Below are 21,140 nucleotides of genomic sequence, written 5' to 3'. Positions count from 1 at the left end.
TGCCTTTTTTAAAAAATATAAACATGCATAGATGACCTGAAATATCAAGCTTCCCCTCCAGGTGGTGCTGAAACAGGTGTGGGTAAAGAAAAGTTTCCAGAAGAGGAAAAGAATGTGAATTTTGATGTTGCATTTTAAATCATCTTAAGTGCGAAGTTCCTATTTGTGGAGTGTGATTAAATGGATAGCTCTTTCAACAAAGGGCATAAGTATATCATGGTCCTGGTGGTTATCTTATATGCACCACATTCAGTATTCCATCTGTTCCTACAAATAGGGCAGGTTTCATTGTTAATACTGAACAGACTCAAAGAAACTAAATTAGTCTTCACCATATCTTTATTATGCCACATGACCGTAAGATATTCGAGCACAATTGGGCCATTTCATTCCTGCCATTTCTTCATGGCTGATTTATAAATCCTCTCAACCCATCTCTTGCCTTCACCTCGTGACTTCTGACACCCTTACTAATCAAAGCCCATCAACTTCTGCTTTAAATACACACCATGACTTGGCCTCCACAGCCGTCTGTTGCAATGAATTCCAGATTCACTGCCCTTACTAAAAATCATCATTTCAGTTGTAAATGAACACTCTTGTAATTACAGATTAGAAATTACAAATAATACAATAATAATGCTGAGTTATACTATCAGGATTAGCCCTCACAAATTGTAGACAAGCTGAAATTATAAGAAGCAATGGGCCACATCATGCTGGGCATCGCTTTCAGAGGTGCTGGCACATTGCAGAAATAAATAGAAGTCTGCTGCCAGAGTACAGAAGTGCCGGAAAAAAAGTACTAAATCAGACCTTGCATTGAGTCAGGATTCCTGCTTGCTTGATTTACAATTTGCAAATCAAAGATGGTGGATTTTTTTGAAATAGTTAAAAATATGGAAAATTAAGCCACTCAGCCTGCTCTGGCATATGATATGATCGCAACTGATGCTGTCTGAATACCATATTTCTTGTCTCTTGCCATACTCTTGAATGCCTGTGCATTTAGAAATCTCCCTTCTGGAATACATGAGGGTGCAACAGTAGAACAACACCACTGCAGCTCAGGGCATCGGAGTTTAACCCTGGCATCCTCTGTAAGGAGTCTCTGTACATCTTCCCCATAGGATGCATGGGTTTTCACCGGGTGTTCCTGTTCCATCCCACAGTCCAAGCACTTACCAGGTAATAGGTTCATTAGTCATTGTGAATTACCCCATGAATAGGCTAGGGTTGAACCAGGGTTGTTGGGGGTTGCTGGACGGTGTGGCTTGAAGGGCCTACTCTGCACTGTATCTCTAAATAAATAAATCAACTTCGCCTCCACAGCACCCTGTGGTAGACTAATCCACTTGTACACCCTCATTTCAGTACCAAATATTTTGCCCCAAATCCCAAGTGAGTAAGTGTGTGCCTACGAGAACATACTGTACGCACCCAAATCAAAAGCAGTGGATGAACCAAGAGGTTCATAGTCTGCTGAGGGCTAGATCTATAACGTTTAAGTCGGGCAACCCAGGTATGTACAAGAAAACCAGGTACAACTTGCAGAGTGTTAACTCAAGAACAAAGGAACAATTCCAAACAAGGTTAGAGGCAGAATCAGATGCACGTCAACCCTGGCAGGGTTTTCAGGCATTATTTCTCACAAAGCAAAACCCAACATCATGAATGTCAGTGATGCTTCACTTCCAGATGAGCTCATTGCCTCTTATGCACGCTTTGAAAGGGAGAATAAAACTGCAGCTATGAGGATCCCGACAGCACAAGGTGAGCCTTTGATCTCTGCCTTGGAGGCCAACATAGGGCTGTCTTTCAAGAAGGTAAACCCTCGCAAGACGACAGGACCCGATGGAGTACCCAATAGAGCCCTGAAAGCCTGTGCCAACCAGCTGGTGGAAGTGTTTTGAAGACATTTTCTTTAAAGACAGTCTCTCACTGCTGCAATCAGAAGTTCCATTTGCTTCAAAAGGACAATTACACCAGTACCCAAGAGTGTAGGGTAAGCTGCCTTAACGACTATTGTCCAGTAGCACTCACATCTACAGTGATGAAGTGCTTTTAGAGATTGGTTATGGCTAGAATCAACTCCTGTCCCAGTAAAAACCTGGACCCACTGCAATTTGCCTGTTACTACAATAGGTGTACGGTGGATGTGATCTCATTGGCTCTTCACATAGCCTTGGATTACCTTAAACAGTACAAATACCTATGTCAGGATGCTCTTTATTGACTACAGCTCTCCATTCATTCCTACAGTTCTGAATGAAAATCTCCTTTTGCAAATGAATCCTCAACTTCCTAACAGGAAAACCACAATCTATGCTGACTGGAAATAACACCGCCATTTTACTGACAATTACCACTGGTGCAGCTCAGGGGTGCGTGCTGCTTTATTCTCTCTACAACCATGATTGTGTGCCTAGGCACAGCTCAGATGGCATCTAAATTTGCTGATGTTGCAACTATTGTTGGCAGCATTTCAGATGGTGACGAGAGGACATACTGGAGTGAGATTCATCCGTTAGTGGAGTGGTGTCACAGCAACAACCTTGCACTCAACGTCAGGAAAACCAAAGAATTGATTGTGGACTTCAGCAACGGCAAAATGGGGAAGCACACAGCAGTCCTCATCAAGGGACCAGGAGTACAAAGGGCGAGTAATTTCAAGTTCCTGGGTGTTAATATCTGAGGATCTATCCTGGACCCAACATGATGCAGCTACAAAAAAGGGATAACATTTCATTAGGAGCTTGAGGAGAATTGGTATGTCACCAAATATACTCTCAAACTGCTACAGATGTACTGTGGAGAGGATTCTAACTGACTGCACCATCAAAATCATTTTTATTATCGCCGGCATGTGTCATAAAATTTGTTAACTTAGCAGCAGCACTTCAAAGCAATACATAATATAGAACAAAAAATAGAAATAATATATATTTTAAAAGTGAGGTAGTGTCCAAGGGTTCACTGAATCGCTAAGTGTGTGCCTTCAGGCTTCTGTACCTCCTACCTGATGGTAATAGTGAGAAAAGAGCATGCCAGTCAAAAGTGCAGCTGGAGGTCCTTAATAATGGACGCTGCCTTTCTGAGATACCTCTCCTTTAAGACGTCCTGGGTACTTTGTAGGCTAGTACCCAAGATGGAGCCGAAAAAAGTTAAAACTCTCTTGCTTCTTTTGGTCCTGTGCAGTAGCACCCCCCCTCCCCCATACGAGACTGATGCAGCCTGTTAGAATGCTCCCCACGGTACACCAATAGAAGTTTTTGAGTGTATTTGTTGGCATACCAAATCTCTTCAAACTCCTAATGAAGTATAGTTGCCTTCTTTATAACGATATGTTGTGACCAGGTTAGGTCCTCAGAGATTTTGACAACTAGGAACTTGAACCTGCTCACTCTCTCCACTTGATCCCTCTATGAGGATTGGTATGTGTTCCTTCATCTTACCCTTCTTGAGGTCCACAATCAGCTCTTTTGCCTTACTGACGTTGAGTGCCAGGTTGTTGCTGAGACACCACTCCACTAGTTGGTTATCTGGCATTGGGGGGGGGGGGGGGGGCGCGGGTGCTACTGCACAGGATCTAAGTGAACTGCAGAGAATTGTGAACTCAGTCATGAGCACTAGCCTTCATAGTATTCAGTAGCGATGCCTGAAAAAGGTGGCATCCATCATTAGGTATTCTGGGGACAAGACAGAACAGGCAGGCATGGCTCATCTGAACTTTGCTGACCACTGGTGAACTTTGGTGAAGGAAGGTTAGGTCATTTGGCCTTTCAAATGCAGGACAACACATTGCCATCCCTGTCTTGCATCATGTTACATAAATGGTCTTACTTACACAGCAATCTATAATGCGACTTATTGAGTAATATTTGTAACTTCCCATTTATGGAGATGTGATTTAGTAAGTCACATATTATAGCTGCTCATGAGACCGGTTATGCACGTCAAACAGTGCACCCTGGGGTCAGCCCGCAGATGTTGCCATGTGTCTGACACCAACATAGCATCCCCACAACTTATAAATCATTACTGACCCGCAAGTCTTTAGGATGCGGAAGGAAACTGGAACACCTGGAGGAAACACACATGCTCACAGGGAGAATGTAGCAACTTCTTACAGGCGTCAGTGGGAAATGAGCCCTGATCATTGGCACTACACTGATATGACTCACCGTTCAATGTGACAATTCAGTCAATAGGGCAAAAGACTGAAGAATATTTTTTAAGTCAGAGTCATAAAGCACAGAAACAGGCCCTTTGTCCTTAACTGGTCTACATCAACCATCCCAGCTGGTGGTCCCACTTCCCACATTTGGCCATATCCCTTTTTTCCTATCCATATACTGTACCTGTCCAAATGCCTTTTAAAAGTATTATTAATATAGCCACACACGAGGAAATCTGCAGATGCTGGAAATTCAAGCAACGCACACAATACGCTGGTGGAATGCAGCAGGCCAGGCAGCATCTATAGGGAGAAGCACTGCTCCCTATAGATGCTGCCTGGCCTGCTGCGTTCTACCAGCATTTTGTGTGTGTTGATTAATATAGCCCCCTCTTTTTCCTCAGGCAGCTCACTCCATATGTGGATGACCCTCTCCTGTTAGATCTCTCCCCTTCACCTTAAACCTATGCCTTCTGCTTCTCAATTCCCCAACCTTGGAAAAATCGTGTACATACATCCACTGATACTGGAATTTGGAGCAAAAGAGAAATCTGCTGGACAAGCTCAGTGAGGGGGTGGAGGAATCATTGATGTTTCAGGTCATGACCCTACATCAGGGCCAGAAACATATGAAAGGATATATTAAAAAAAACAGACTTTAAAAAAACATGATTCTCTTATCATAAGGAGGAAATTATATAGTATTTTCTGAAAAAAATACATTTTCTTCAGATTTGAACTAACTGAACAAGTCAATGCTCTTCTATAAGCATACTGTAATAAAACATGAAATACCCGATTACTGAAAAACATTACCTGCTACAAAATTGTTTGCAGATTCAAACCAATGGAATTCTAAGTGAAATCCCTGTTGTGCTGCCTTCAGTGTTACCAAAATAATTAAATACACAACTGAAATTGTACCTGCAAATACAAAACAAGATTTCTATAACTAAACATTTAAAAGAATGTCAATTACCAAGATAAAGCCAGTGGTTTCAATGAGTAATTGCACAACCCAGTACAGTTCATTCCAATGTTGCCAGTGTGATTCTTAATCTTTGGAATTCAGATTACCAAAAACCTTTTTTTTACACTGCAATAAGCTTGAAAACAGTAGGCAACAGAAGGATCCCATTCCATTTAGAGATACAGTCGGCCCTCCTTATCCGCAGGGGATTGGTTCCAGGAACCCCCGTGGATACCAAAATTCGCAGATGCTCCTTATTTAACATGTATCAGTGCGGTGGTCTTTAGGACCCGGCGTAACCCTGGACTTTATTTAACAATGTGGACATTAGGACCTGGCGGTACAGCTCTGAATCCGCAGCGTTTCTGTTCACGAAAATAATCACAAACAAAAATAAGGTGGAAGTAATAAAGCGATCGGAAAGAGGTGAAACACCATCGGTCATTGGAAAAGCGTTAGGCTACAGTCAGTCAACGATCGGAACAATTTTAATGGAGAATGTGAAAGGCCCTGACCCGATGAAAGCTATAGTTATTACTAAGCCACGCAGTGGTTAAACTATTGAAATATGTATGTTTCTTAAATGTTTTATATTCATAGAAAGGTAAAATATGTACTATATACTAAGAAAATCGTTTGACTAACTGACGCTAAATAATACTGGATGTACCTGTTCTGATTTCAAATCTGACTTAAAGACGGACTCAGGAACGGAACTCGTTCATAACCCGGAAAGTCATTTCTAGATTACTTATAATACCAAATACAACGCAAATGCTATGTAAATAGTTGTTATACTGTATTGTTTAGGGAATAATGACAAGAGAAAATAGTCTGTATATGCTCAAAGCAACGAGTGCTGGAGAGAGAACTTCCAGGTTTTCCCAATCCACGGTTGGTTGAACCCGCGCATATGGAATCTGCGGATAAGGAGGATCGACTGTATTAAGCAAAAGTAATACTGGTTTATGGGCTCACACTTGATGATAGGAGGGAGATATTGGAGAGCCTGGATATGTCACATCCCTTCTACGTGAGAGAAGAGGAACCACAAATGCTTTGTAATTATACAGAACATGATTCATTATATTATTTCTCAGGTCTCCAAATTGAGAATGAGTAAAAGAGTAATCACTTGGGTAGTACTGCTGAATTAATGAACATATTCAAGGACTCATGTTCTCAATATTTATTACTTACTTTCTTTTTGTATTTGCACAATTTTGTTTGTCTGCTTTTGTGTGCAGTTTTTCACTTATTCTATTGTGTTTCTTCGTATTTACTGTGAATGCCCACAAGAGAATGAATCTCTGTGTAGTATATGGTGACATACATGTACTTTGAACTCTCCATATTTTCACCACTCTGCATTAAAAGGTTGCCTCACAGGTACTTCTTGGATCTTTCCCTTCTCACCCAAATCTATGCCCTCCCCAACTTTGGACTTGTGGAAAAACCTGTTAACATCCACCTTCCACATGCCTCTCAATTTTAATAGCCTCTATAAGGTTGTGCATCATTCTCATACATTCCAAAGAATAAAGGCCGAGCTTAGCCAACGCCTGTAACTCAGGCCTTCTGGACCCGACATCTTTTCCATACTCTTTCCAACAAGTCACACACTTCCTATAAAAGGTTGACCAAAAATGTATAGAGTACTCCAAGTGTGACCTTACCAACAGCTTAAACTGCAACATACAAGTCTCAACTCCTACCACCACTCTGGTTACCATTAGTTACTTGCAATGTTGCCTTAAATGAGCTCTGCATCTGTCCTCCTCGGTTCTTCTGTTTCATTACCCCCTATTGCCCTATCATTCAGAGTACAAGCCCTACACTTGACAAACAAGAGAAAATCTGCAGACTAGTCTGGGAGGTTGGGAGGCAATAGGTAGGCAAGGAGATAACATGAAAAGATGGAAGAGGGGATGGGAAATAGTGCGGGGGAAGATTTCGATTTCTCAAACGTCTAGTAATGCCTCCTCTCCTCCCCTTCTTTTCCCATCTCCTTCGCATGTTACCTCCTTGTCCACCCATCACCTCCCTCTGGTGTTCCTCCTCCCCTTCTTCCCTTTCTTCCCGTGCCTTCTCACTTTTTCACCAATCAACTTCCTAGCTCTTTGCTTCAGCCCTCCCCCACCAAGTGTCACCTATCACCTGGTGTTTCTCTCTCCCCTCCTCCCACCTTTCAAATCTACTCCCCAGCTTTTTTCCTCCAGGCCAAAATCCTTCAGTAGGACTAAAGCATCAACTGTGCTTTTTTCCCATTGATGTGTGTTGCTTGGAAGTCCTACACTTGTTTGACTTTCCAAAATACATCACCTCATACTTATCTGTATTAAAGTCCATTTACCACTCCTCAACCAACTTCCCTAACTAACCAAGATCCCCATAATCTATAATAACCTTCACTGTAACATCTCTTAATTGTGTCATTCACAAACTTACTGATCAAACGTAGTGAACTTGCATCCCAATCATTTATGTCAATTACAAACGACAAGGTTACACTAACTCCTGTGACACACCAGTAGACCATTCCAAGAAACAATCTTCAACCGCCACCCTCTGCATTCTACCTGAACCAATTTTGAAACCACCAGACTAGTCCTCTGTGAACTCCACAGGACCCAACCTCCCAGACAAATCTGATGTAACTGTGCACAAAGTTAACAAATTTCCAACTCAGATATTGGTATCACAAAATTAGAAGCAAATCAAATAAATAAATAGAATGTGACAGTGGTTTAACAGAGGAGCACAATCTTAAGCTTTTTTAAAAAAAAAATCTAAATTTTAAAAGCCACCACAAACTGAAGAAAAAATTCAGACAATTGCAAGGCAAGTCAAAACAAATCAAAATTAAAATCTAAGATCAGCTATTTGCTTGCCTTCTCCATGGAAAAGTTTCTCAACATTCAGCAGGACTAACTCCTATTTCAACACTTTCGATTATGCTCAAATAAGTTAACCCCTGTAGTCACAAAAATATTTCCAAATTGAATTCACTTAGTAATTATTTCATGAAAAAAATGCAATCAACTTTCTTGATACTCAACCAGATCCAAAAGGCGCACCACGATGTTAATTGAACACTTACCCAGATTATTGAACCTTGCAAAGAATGAGGCAGATTTGAAAGAAAGGAGAGGAAATAAGAGGAAAATTAGGTAGAAGGGGACTGTATTTGTTTTGCTCCACCACTTCTGAAATTCATGTAAGGCTGTGTTATTGCTTATGATGAAAGACATGTCAGTGGAATTCTTCACATGCGCTCCAGGTGGGTCCGGACAAACAACTGAAACGAAAAACAAAATAATAGAACAAGTTCTGTAAAACAAATGTTACACAATCAAAAATACCAGAATATCATGATAAGCAAATTGTGCTTCAGTTAGCAAACTACATTGATTATGCATTATAGTTTTAAGAATTAGATTTGTCATTAGAAACAAATTGAGATGAATAGTATTTAGTTTGAATTATTCTAGCAATTGAAAGAAAAAGTAGAAGTTACATATCCTTTACAATAAGGAACACTACAGTATGGTATTTCAAATTACCAATTAGGTTCTTGCAAAACAGTGATATGTTGTTTTAAACTTTTTCTAAAAAGCTGTAGGTTACCTTAGTACAAGCTCAAACTCCCATTCACTATTCCAATGCTTAAACTCAAGACATTAAAAATATAAAAAATATTCCCTGTATTTTAATTAAATAATTTGGCATTCACCTAGAAACTAATTTCTTTGCCCATTCTGCTGCTGAAAGTACTCAAGTGCATATTTGTAATCATATTTTGAACATGAGCCCAGTAAGTAAGTGTATAATTTTAAATATTTTTCTCCCAACTCACCATCATAAAACATACTGTATATAGGAAAAATAATTTTAGGTGATCTCTTGTTTAAATCTTGCAAGTAATCAAAAGAAATAAAGATTTTGAAAAACCTTAAATTTGAACTATGACAAGACTATACATTACATAACTACAAGCACCATAGCACAATCAGCTATGTAAAGCATTAACAAAATAAATTTCATTAAAGGGCATGATGACAATTTATCTCATGATTTAATGTATTATAACTTTTATGTTATATCTAAATTCTATACATTACATCTTGTCAACCAAAAATCCTACCTTTAGGAGTTCCATTTGTACTCAAAACTGGATTTACTTCTGACACATTATGAACATAATCTGAAAAAAAGATGTTAAGTGAAACATGGCTTACAAGACCACGATTTTTTTAATATACAATTTAACATACATCTTGGACTAGCCACACATCAGTTGTTGGATAGCTTAAAATCTTAAGCATGATCAAATTGTATTCCCAAACTACAGAAGCACTGGTTAAATAATCTTTTATTATAAATCACAAAATCAATTGAGGTCAAAGTATTCTGTAAAAATCAGACTGAAATTGAGATTTTAATTTAAATAAAACTGAATCTGTTCCTGTATTACAGTCATTGTAAAGTTTACATTTTGAAATTAATAGATCTAGATGCATCGATCAAAATCCTAATTGAAAATAAGACATTTCATTTGTACTTACTGAAAATAAATATTCCTGTGTTGTACAGGAAATTGGACATAAGGACCCAGTAAACAATCATGGCTCCAAACAGGGAAATTAGAGAGAAAAGAAGACTGGACCACTGGCCAAATGAACCAAAATAATATTTACAGACATCAGGAAATTCCCAGCTTGATGTATCGATAGGAACTTTGGGAAAGAAAACAGTATCATTTTAGGAAAGGCTCAATCCTTAACACAATAAAACAGGACTTAGAAAAAACAGCTAATAAACTTCAGATCAGTTCAATAGCAAGCACCCACGTCCTCTCACCCCAATGGCCTCCTGAATAATGACACCGCTAGGATCAGCACTGGACTGCATAAGCCGCACAACGTAAAGACTGAATTTCTACTTCATCTCAGCTAGCTACAACAAATATTCTATAGGTTGCTTGGTTATCCACAGACAAAATATATTTTATTCCATTAGAAAGGAAATTACAAGGATGTTGACTGGACTAGAGGGCATGAGTTACATGAAGAGATTGGCTGTACTGGACCTTTATTTCCTAGAATGCAATAGAGTGAGGGGCTAGCTTGTTAACGTTTATAAAATTATGAGTGGTATGGATATGGGGGATGGTCATAGTCTTTCCCCAGGGTTGGGGAGTTCAAAAGAGAGGATACAGGAACAACACAAGAGAGGAAAGATTTTAAAGAGACCGAAGAGCATCTTCTTAACACAGTAGGTAGTGAGTTCCTTGAATAAGCTAACAAAAGAAGTGGTTAAGGTGGGAACAATTGCAACATTTAAGAGGTACTTGGAAAGCTACTTGGAGGGTCATGGGCTGAGTGTGGTGTTGAAAACCACAGCTTTAATCATAATTTTTTTTTAATATACATGACTTATACTTTTTATAAACATGAATTTTTCACAGTCACTGGCTGAAAGTGACTAAAGCAACTAAACTAATAGCTTATTACCTTTCTCATTTTTCATTGGCTAAGTATTAGCACATCATCCACGTGATGTAATTGTTATAATTATGTAGCCTACTAACTTGTTTAATCTTATCCAAGGAATTTCCCTCATCTCATCTATAAAAGTGACGTTTTTCAGAAGTGTCTTTATTTAGCTTGCCTAGTGCTCATGTTTGTTTGTACTCTAAAATAAACTGCGATCTTAGAATTAGCACTCGTCATTCCTGACTCTTGTAAGAACCCCAAGAATCAGAAAGTTGGTGCCCAATGTAGGGTGACTGCTTGAAGAAAGGAAGCTAAGCGTGCACCTGGCAGGCAAGACATTCATCTGTTCCTTAATTGCCCAAGTATAAATATCTTCAGCGCATTGTTTAAAGGGAGTTTAGGAGTGAGTTGAGTCATGGTTATAAAACCTGTGTGGAGCCAGTCTGAATTATCGGAAACCTAAAATCTGATATTACAGTTACAACGGGGTGTGTGTTTTGTGGGACAAAAGGCCAAAAGCTTTAAGATATCAGATTGATGTTTGTTTGGTTGTAACCCTCTATTATAGTCACAATGGGGTTTGTGAGTTTTGTAAGAGTTTTGATGTCTAAAAGTGAAGAGTACTCCTTAAGATCGAAACTAGTACAATGGCCAAAGCTTTGAATCAGACCAGCAGGTTTGTTGCAAAGTTAACTGAAATCTTAAGCACTAAATGATGCATATAAACTTGATACCAATGGTAAAGAAATAACAGAAGAAATGTGCTATTGATGCCAAGTTCAGTGAGGACTGGCTTACAAGTGATATTGAAGCAATACGTCGGAAGATCAAAAAGATGCAGTCAGGAACTAAAATGATAGTTTAACTGAGCTGTGAAGTCGTGAGCATATTGAGTTACAAATCCAGATTGATACTTTGAAACCCAAACGCACTGATTTAGCAAAAAAAAACACTTAACATGCTCAAAGAGCAATATGAAAAAGATAATAAATCAGCAAAAAAAAACTTTGAATTAACGGCAAAGTTTGTCTGTGGTCAAGTGCTGTGTTCAGGGCCACAAAGTGAAATCTGCATTGCATCAGGCAGACTTTCTGAGGATGGTCTGGCCGACCCAGTGGGCAGTGTTAACAGTCATGTCAATCAGGTTGAAAGGCAACCAACAATGACTAGTCCCCAAAAAACAGCGACACCTTGGGAACGCCAAGGAACTGCAAAATGATATTGAGTCAGAGACCTCTAGTGGCTTAAATGGTTATGACAGAAATTGGTCATCTTTACTTAATTGTTAATTGGTCTGACAGCCATGGCAAGATTTGGCCCAGTAAAAACTAAGAAAGTGAAAACACACGTGACTGTTGATTGAGAGTACGAAATAAAACAGGAGAAAGTCTCTCATCAAGCACCAAATCCAAAAAAAAAATTGACAAATAATCAAGGGGGGAAGGCAAAGCCAGACACACACACAAACACACACACACACACACACACACACTCACTCCATATGAATGGCGTTCTAATTTTAGTTACCATGCCAACAACTCAGCAAATAAACTAGTTGACATAGTGAGTTGATGATAGAATTGAAACAGAATTTACCAGTTGGTTGGGAAACAATGAAGGCGTGGTTGGAGGGACAAGCCCCAAACCAGATTGACTGGAAAAAAAGTGGTCAATTGCAAACAATAGCCTTCACAGGATGGTTTTAAATATGTAGCCCAACAGTGGGCAATGGGGACTAACAGGAAGTACACTGGTCAGCCAGTAAGACCAAAGGGCCTGATTCCATGCTGTATTACTCAGCAATTCATAATGTTGTCTAGCGACTGCAAAACAAAAAAAAAATGCATACCTAACTATTAAGAATAAACTTGAATTTCTTTGCTTTACCTAAAAGCAAGACTTACAAATTTGAAATGGCCATAAGAATCTAGGGCAAACTGGATCCAAAATGGGCTTAGTAACAGAAGGCAAAAGGTGATGGAGGAGGGTTGTTGTTGTGATAGGAAACCTGTGATCAGTGATGTACTGCAGAGGTCTGTGCCAGAACCCTTGCAGTCCCGTCCCGTCCCCCCCCACATGTGCAATAACTATTTGGATGTCAGTGTGGTAGGTATGATAAGCATGTTTAAAGATGACTGAAAATAAGTGATGTTTTTGATAGTTAGGATGGTCTTGCACTAGAAAATTTCATTCATTATTTAGTATCATGAGGACGACAATGGAAACTAATCCTGATAACTAAAGAAAATGCTTTTTACTATGACTTGGAAGGGTAAGACATTCATAATAAATGGTTGAACCCTGAAAGTACTAAGAAACAAAGATTCTGCTGTATATGTCCAAGACACGCTGAAGGCAGTATTAGAGGGACACAAACTGATTAAGGCATATAATCAGCTTTCTGTACCTTCTGCAACAACAGGCATGTTCTGGTATAACATTATAAAATATTGTTCGGCCACAGCTGGACTACCGGGAGCAGCTTGGATGCAATTGCCCTGAAGGTGGTACTGTAAAATGATGCCAAGAGTGCAACACCACAGATACAAGAGATGAGTTAGGTTTGTTTTCCTTGGACCAGAAGAGGTTGTGGGATGACTGATCGATGTACAATTGTGAAGGGTGAAGATAAAGGTTAGTAGTGAGAAACTTGCCTCCTTTGCATAAGTGTCAAAAACCAGAGATCACAGGTTTTTAGGGCTAGTGGTACAAAGTTTAGAGGATTTCAAAGAAGAACTTTTTCACTAAGAATGTGATTAGAATCTACAATGAACTGTAAGCAGGGGGTGAATGCAGAGACTCTTATGATATGAGTTTCTTGGGACAATAACTTGAATTCCCAAGACATACAAGTGAATGACAGAATGATGGATAATAGAATTGGCAGTAAAGGGCTGGGATAGATGCTGTGGGCTGGAGAACCTACTTCTATGCTACATAACTATGACCTTATAAGACAGTGAGGCCTTAGAAATAATACCATGCAGAATTCCTATAGTAACAGCCCAGGGGAAGTGAAGTTGTTGGCCAACAAGCCAACATTTTTTGTACACTTGATGACCAAAGAGTTAATAAGGGTTCTTGAATACAAGAAATAAATGTTTAAATAATTAAATACAAAGTCAAAATCAAAGTCAGGCACTTTCAGCTGACTTCTGGGATTCAGCTCTTTAGTCAATATTTGGATCAAGACTGCAATAAGGTCTGGAATCCTGGCAAAACCAAACTGGACAGGGGTGAATAGGGATGGACAAGTACTACTTGACAGCACAGTCATGAGGCACTGATTAAATGGTTCTTAGCTACATTCAATTTGGCCTGTGTGTATTGTTTGGGACAATATCAGGCTGATTCAAGGAAAGATGTACAATTCTTGTTTACAGAAGCAAATGGCCTCATCCAATAATGTTTAGCAGTGAGATGTTGATTAATATTCACATATGTGCTCTCAGTAGCAGACAGTGAGTAAATAGAACAGTGAAAGACCCTCCCCCGCAAATCAGAGCTCATTTTTCCATCCATTTTTGCTTGTTTATTTGTTGAATAATTCCATGTAAAAGGTTAAGTAACTGCAAAATTAAAAGATTTGCTCCAAACAGCTTGTCAAAACATTAACCTACCATTCACAAGGAAATTACAAAGTACAAAAATGGCTTTTCACATCCAAGAGTTGCAAAACTATGTACAAGGCCAGAAATTAAACCGTCATAACTGGCTGATCTAAAGCTATTCTGTTCTTGCAAATCAAAAAAAGAAATCCATATAAACATACCTTAATCAATGAACAATACAAAACTTTAAAAATAGAAACTAGTTACTAATTACTGAAGCACAAATTCATTTTGGGTTGCTCAGATTTCCAGCATCTGCAGATTTTCTCGTTTGTGTTTGAAAAAAAGTTCTTTTCACAATTGTACTGTAAAGTGTACTTTAATCTCATGTGCACTAAAGTAAGGCAATTTGCATTGTTAACAAATTAGTTTAAATGACTATACTAAGCCCTTGTCATCTTAGAGGGACAGAATCATGAATGCCCAATGAATAAGGTATCTTTCTTTGAGCCCAATAAACATATGCATTACATTTTGACTCTAAAAGCATATCAGGCATTAAGGCCCATGTCTAAACATATTAGAACAGTTTAATACTTAAATGGAAATTATATTAGCCAGCAAACTACTGCCACTGAAAGTTCAAAAACTTGCTGTGACCTTAAGGTGAAGCTGTGTAAAAGACTGCTCTTGATTAGAATAGCACAAAGTAGGAGTAACAAATGGTCTGGAAACTGATCACTGCAGTTACACAGAAAATGATCAATTCTTCCATGTGATTTAATTCAAGTTGGGACCTTGGTCTGACCTTAAGTTTATACAAATAGGAAAATAAAAATTATCCACATATCAAATAGATAATTTCCCCCAAACATACAAAAATGACAAGGGCAATTTTGTATCATTTTGTAGCCAGTTCTATACACAGATTTCCATGACATACCAGTCATCATTATACTCCAACAACAGCTGCTTATTACATGATACATATACCTGCATCTCAGTGCAAATAATTCTTATTGCATTAACACAAACTTATTGCAAGACATAAAGATACACACCTGTCTGTCGGGATTTCACTACTCGATAACAACTGTATAGCATCAGAATGCTCATTGCAATGATCAAAATAATTCCAAAAGTGAATCCTGCCTGAATGGGAAAAGAAAAGACAGTATGTATTTTCTGAAGCCACATGCACAATAATGCAAGAGGACTTCAGCAAGTCAGGCTGAAACATTGACTATTTCCCTCAATTGATGCAACCTGACTTGCTAAGTTTCATTTGTAGAACCTCTTGTGGTTATTACTTTCCTGAAGAAGTCAGAGCATCAATGAATGGCTTGTGGTTGCAATTTTTTAATTGTTAAAGCACAATATTGATGAAAAATATAAAATGCCAAGGATCTTCTAACCTCTTTCAATGCCCATGGAAGGCTCAATATGGATGTGCCCATCATGGTATTCCAAATAGAAAATCTGAAAAGAAATAAAATTAGATTCTTTTTAATCCTCTTTAAGTATCAGGTTAACTTTTTTTTTCAGCTATTAAAGCACACTGATCGGATGCCTTCAAAAGATGGAGCCGTTTGTTTATGTAGTGATCAACAGTACCTTTAAAGATGTGCTTGTATAGTAAAGTGGAGTGGCAAATGGAACAATTGCCCCCAGCTCCAGGGACCTAGCTTTAAACTTGATCCCACCCCAAAGTGATGTCTGCGTGGAGTATGCAGATTCTGTGACAGTGTTTGGTTTGCTCCTACTTTATGATGATTAGCAGTAAATGGCTACGTTAAATTATCCCTAATGTAGGTGAATGACAGGAGAATCAGGTGGCAGGAGTCAATAAGCTTATGAAATAGAAAGGCGGCTGTCAAAAATATGATTGATGGAATTACTCTGGAAGACACCGTAGACTCAATGGGCTAAACAGCCTCCTAAGAAATAGTGCAATCACAATTCTGATCCTTTGGTTGAAATTCTCGTCTTTAGACATATGAGCTCAATGTTCCACTTTGAATTGTAATAAAGATTGATGAGCACATAATGATGAAGAGTTAATCATTTTTAAAATAATCTTCCAGCTCTCTTCAGATATGAAAATCTGCAAATCCTTTTCCCAGTCTCCATTAATCTTATCTAAAGAGGCCTTTTTCAGTCCCAACAGCAGACCGTAAATGTAAGATATTGAACCGCTGTCAAAGGGTTTCAGATTAAAAATTGTATCTATTATATTCTAATCTGGATTTGTAGGAAATGTATGTAGTTGGGATCTTTAAAAATCTCTAATCTGTAAGTATTGAAAACAGTGAGTATTCGAAATTTAACCTTTTCTTGAAAGTTGCACAAAAGAGAGCTCATATGTCTAAAGATAAGCTCTCTTGTTTTTACGCAGGTATTTCCCCCTACTGTGATAGATGTACTAATGGAGCGGCCACACTAATTCATGTTTTGGACATGTTCGAGCCTCGAAAAATTTTGGAAAGATGTATTTCAAACTTTTTCTGTACTTATCAATGTCAGTTTTAAGCCCAATCCCTTGACTGCCATGTTTGGTATTGTTGAGGATAGTATTACAAAACTCAAGCCATTTAATTTGTGGGTATTGGCCTTTATGTCTCTTATGGCCAGGAGGGCAATTTTGCTCAAGTGGAAGGAGACTGCCCCGCTCACTCATATTGAATGGCTATATGAAGTTATGTTGTGCCTTGATCTAGAGAAGGTTCATTGTTCAATTTCTGATTCTAAACATGATTTTCTAATGTTATGGGGACCCTTTCTGAGTTATTTTCATAATCTTTGAACTGTTATTAAAGTATGGATCTGAGCCATTATTATAATATTACATGGTAAGGTATTTTTTTCCTTTTTCTCCCACCAACCAGCTCATTTTGGTAGTGGGGAGTAGATTTTTTTTTAAAGAAAATACAATTATTCTATTTTATTTCATTTCATAATTCAATCTTTTTCTCTACATGATTGATTTGGAATATGGGCTACTGTGATCACATTACTGTGATTTAAATGCAATGTAATTCATATTACTTGTATTCCTATGAATTTTGTATTTGTATTAATGCAATTTATATAATATTAATAAAAATATTGAAAGAGAAATTCAAGCCTTGAATATTTCACATAGCAGCAATTAAGCTCAAGATTCTTAAAGTAAAATTTATACATACATAGTGACTATGCTGGGATTCTTTCCAAAGCCATCTACGCTACTTTCAAATTGCAGAGCACTTCCTAAAGGACTGTAAACATAAATTTCCCCTTCAGCTGGAATTACATGATGAGGTGGCACCTGTAAAATACTTAAAAATTAGCAAATTATAAAGAAAGAAAATTCCATTCCTTTTGTAAATTTCAATGGTCATTACACAAAATGTTCCGTGCTGATCAACCCTCGCCACAGAAATGCGAACCAATTAGAGGCGGATGTGGCTGCTTATGTATGAGCACCACCAGTGACAAAAGAACAGCACAGATGTTATTTTATAGCTGGGATTTATTTCGTGCTCCTTTAGCTTGCACTCCTCTGCCCCACTCTACATTACATTTCCACACCCCCCCCCCCCCCCGGCAATCTCTGTCATCTAATTTTACCAGCCTTCTCAGAATTCCCCAAACAATATCTAATTTCTATCGAATATATCCTAAACCCATAGTCAACTAAAATCTATGCATATACAATGTGCTAATGGGATGAGGAAGTCAATTTATTTTCTTATTGCCTTCTCAGAGATTTGTCAAATCATTAAGCCACAGAAAATAAACAGTAATCTACTTGGAATGACTCACCCACTGACTGGATAATTCATCAAAACACAAGTGGAGATGAGGTTTTTTTAAATCTCCAACTAAATGAATGAAGATGAAGCCAAAAAGAAATTCAGATGTATAAATTTTGTCCAAGCTTCTTTGTAATGAAAAGATACTACTTCAATAATATATAATTTTTGTAATTTTTAATCTATTCAATATACATATAGACTTACTGTAATTGATTTACTTTTTCCCCCTTTCTAAATTATGTATTGCATTGAACTGCTGCTAGGTTAACAAATTTCACGATACACATCCATGATTAAAAAAACCTGATTCTATGTTCACAAACATGAGAAAATCCAATACCAATGTTTTGTGTGTAGCAGTCAACTTGCTGTAATACTGAATACGGCTGTTCATTGCTGAAGCTTTTGCTGTAATCTGTTCTTCAGGTGGTGTGTTGCCATATAGGTTGTTACGTGGTACATAGAAAGGTCTACAAATAAGACAATTTTTTTTAGATATTTGTTCTTGGGTACATGTAATAAAGTGCAATGATCTTACAATTCCTTAACAGAAAAGTTAAGAATATAAGAATGTCAATTTTCTTCATTAATACTAGCCCAAACTCTGGAAAACATTAACATTTATTGTCCTTCAAACTAAGAGAAATGATACAGAATCAATTGATTCTAACAATGACATACTAGACTCTGTTAAATATTCAATCAATACACATTAATTTCAAAATAGGAAAAGATGCGGATATTAATCTCCCTTGTCAAAGGATCAGAATGCACAATAAAATGTAACTTGGAGTGGCTATACAAGTGCAAAATGCACTGTGTGGTATAACACTAAATCGCAAAACCCAGCAAGACCCATGGCCTTTGACAAGTTAACCGATTTAAATCTAACCCTTAGAATTGAAGAGAGTATCATGCTTCAACAATAACAATTATGAATGGTTAGAATGCCTCAGAAAATCTCAAAAGAAACCATTTGCTTGATAATTTTTTTTGTGTTTTTCACAGTCGAAGCATTAATTAAGAGAGTGATAAATGTGCTCAGCAGGTGAAAACCTGGTCAATAATATCCTAGTTAAATGTTTTTGTATTAATCAGGTGAGATGACTGGGCATGGAGAGGATCTCTCAACATTGGCATCTAGAGTTGAATAGATACCACACTCTCTGCCAAACCCCAGTGTGAATAATCAAAATTTTGTTTAGTCTCCCAGAGAAAACAAAACAATAATTCTAATAGTAATACCTTTGCAACCATTTAATATTGTCTCTTCCCAAGAATGTAAAAATCTCTCTCTGAAACCGTTTACTGGCCAACTTTAAGGTTTAATTGTGCATTTAAACAAAATAAAACACAAATCCTAACATTATCATTTTCTTTTAAAAATAAAATTACATTTGTGCACTGAATTTTTGTTTCTCACTCACATACGAGATAGCCATTTGGCCAATAATGAAGACTTCCTTAAGTCTTACCTTCTTGAATTTAATTCTGGTTTGTCTTCACGTTCTAAATCAGATGACAACAAAGGCTCAAGATCATCTGCCATATTTTAGTTTATTTGGAGCTTGGAGGCCCAAGTGAAATGTTTCTCCAGTTGTTTGGAATCCTGTATCATTCAGACAGACATAAATAAATGGTGAATAAGAAGGCATTGAAAGAAAGCAATGAAACCAATACAAGAATGACATTCATATGACGCATAAAAATATCACCAAACCGTATCAAATCCTCATCACCAACTCATTGCACTTTGAGTAAAAGAGCACTTTTCAGACAACAGACAACCCATTCATATTTGTGATGGTAGGGGGAGGGGGGTTGTATTCCTAGAAAATGGATATATCCTGGATTAATATGGGAAGTGAGAGAAGAGATTGCTGCACCTTTGGTAATGATCTTTGTGTCCCCAATGCCCACATACGTAGTACCAGAAAATTGGAAGGTGGCAAATATTATCTCTTTGTTCAGGAAAGGCAATAGGGACAATCAGGGAATTATTGTCCAGCATATCTTATACACATCAGTGGTGGGCAAACTAATGGAGAGAATTCTTGAGAGGATTTATGAGCATTTGGAGACCAGAAGTCTGATTAGTATGGCTTCAAGAGGGGCAGGTTGTGCCTCACAAGCCTGGGATGGAGGCTCCAATGCAGAGTGTGATAGACTCAGCCAGCTCCATTCTTAAAGACAGCAAAACAAATAGACAAAGGTAGAGTATTTGATAACATATTTGATCACAATTTAGAGATAAATATAAAAGCTTTAAAATGTAAAATATTAATGGTTTAAGTGAGCAGAGAACACCAGTAAATAGACCAGAGAGTAGAGCTTACGAAGGGATATCAATAAGGAAGGCAATGGAGTAGACTACCAGAAACAGTGAAAGCTTGTACAAGCAGCCCCAGATTCCATTCGTAAGAACTGACCACAAGGTGATTTCTCTGCAAATCAGATCACCCATTTTTTTAAAATAACTGATATTGGATTGTCTTTCAGAAATAATCAGATTTATTGTACTGAATGAATTGACCTGAAATTTTTTGCTTTACAGCAGCAGTACAGTGTTCAAATTACACAAGTAAATAAATTATGCAAAACTAAAACAAAGGTAGGGTTCATGGACTGTTCACAAATTTGATGGCAGAGGGGAAAAAGACTGAATCACTGAGTGTACCTCCTCCCTGATGGCAGTAGCAAGAAGAGGGCATGCTGGAAGTCCTTAGTGACGGATACTGCCTTCTTGAGGCACTGCCTCTTGAAGGGGTCCTTGGTAGTGAGGAAAGTTATGATGGAGCTGGCTGAGTCAAGACACTCTGCAGCCTCTTGTGATCCTGTGTAGCTATCCCAGGCTCGATTCAACCAGTCAGAATGTTCTCCGCAGTTCATCAGACATTTACTGAGTCTTTAGTGACACACCAAACCGCCTCAAACTCAGAATGAAGTAGAGCCACAGAGATGCCTTCTTTGTGATTGCATTGTGTTGGGCCCAAGACATGTCCTTCAAGATGTTGATGCCCAGGCACATCAAGCAGCTTACTCTTTCTGTTGCCAGTCCCTCAAGAACTGCTGTGTCTTCTCCCAACTTTCCCTGCCTGAAGTACACAATCATTTCCTTGGTCTTGCTGACGGAGTGCAAGGTTATTGCAA

The 21,140-nt window shown here is 38.1% G+C and overlaps 1 protein-coding gene across 4 annotated transcripts in view; it reads right to left on the bottom strand.

Moving 5' to 3' along the window:
• slc38a9 (solute carrier family 38 member 9) overlaps positions 1-21,140 on the bottom strand; it is a 45,121-nt gene that overhangs the window by 10,258 nt on the left and 13,723 nt on the right. For all 4 annotated transcript variants that reach the window (XM_059989402.1, XM_059989401.1, XM_059989403.1 and 1 more), the window contains 9 exons: positions 19,466-19,599; positions 18,331-18,460; positions 17,379-17,500; positions 15,609-15,672; positions 15,255-15,345; positions 9,713-9,883; positions 9,292-9,351; positions 8,248-8,445; positions 4,994-5,101 (listed from right to left, as the gene is read on the bottom strand). In XM_059989402.1, the coding sequence (XP_059845385.1) occupies positions 4,994-5,101; positions 8,248-8,445; positions 9,292-9,351; positions 9,713-9,883; positions 15,255-15,345; positions 15,609-15,672; positions 17,379-17,500; positions 18,331-18,460; positions 19,466-19,539 (1,018 nt within the window). In that variant the 5' untranslated portion in view covers positions 19,540-19,599. The remainder of the gene's footprint in view (positions 1-4,993; positions 5,102-8,247; positions 8,446-9,291; positions 9,352-9,712; positions 9,884-15,254; positions 15,346-15,608; positions 15,673-17,378; positions 17,501-18,330; positions 18,461-19,465; positions 19,600-21,140) is intronic.

The sequence above is a fragment of the Hypanus sabinus genome, chromosome 14 (assembly GCF_030144855.1).
Source record: "Hypanus sabinus isolate sHypSab1 chromosome 14, sHypSab1.hap1, whole genome shotgun sequence".
NCBI classification, from domain to species: Eukaryota; Metazoa; Chordata; class Chondrichthyes; order Myliobatiformes; family Dasyatidae; genus Hypanus; species Hypanus sabinus.
Note: the sequence above shows the minus strand (reverse complement) of the source record. Positions and strands in the feature narration are given on the sequence as shown.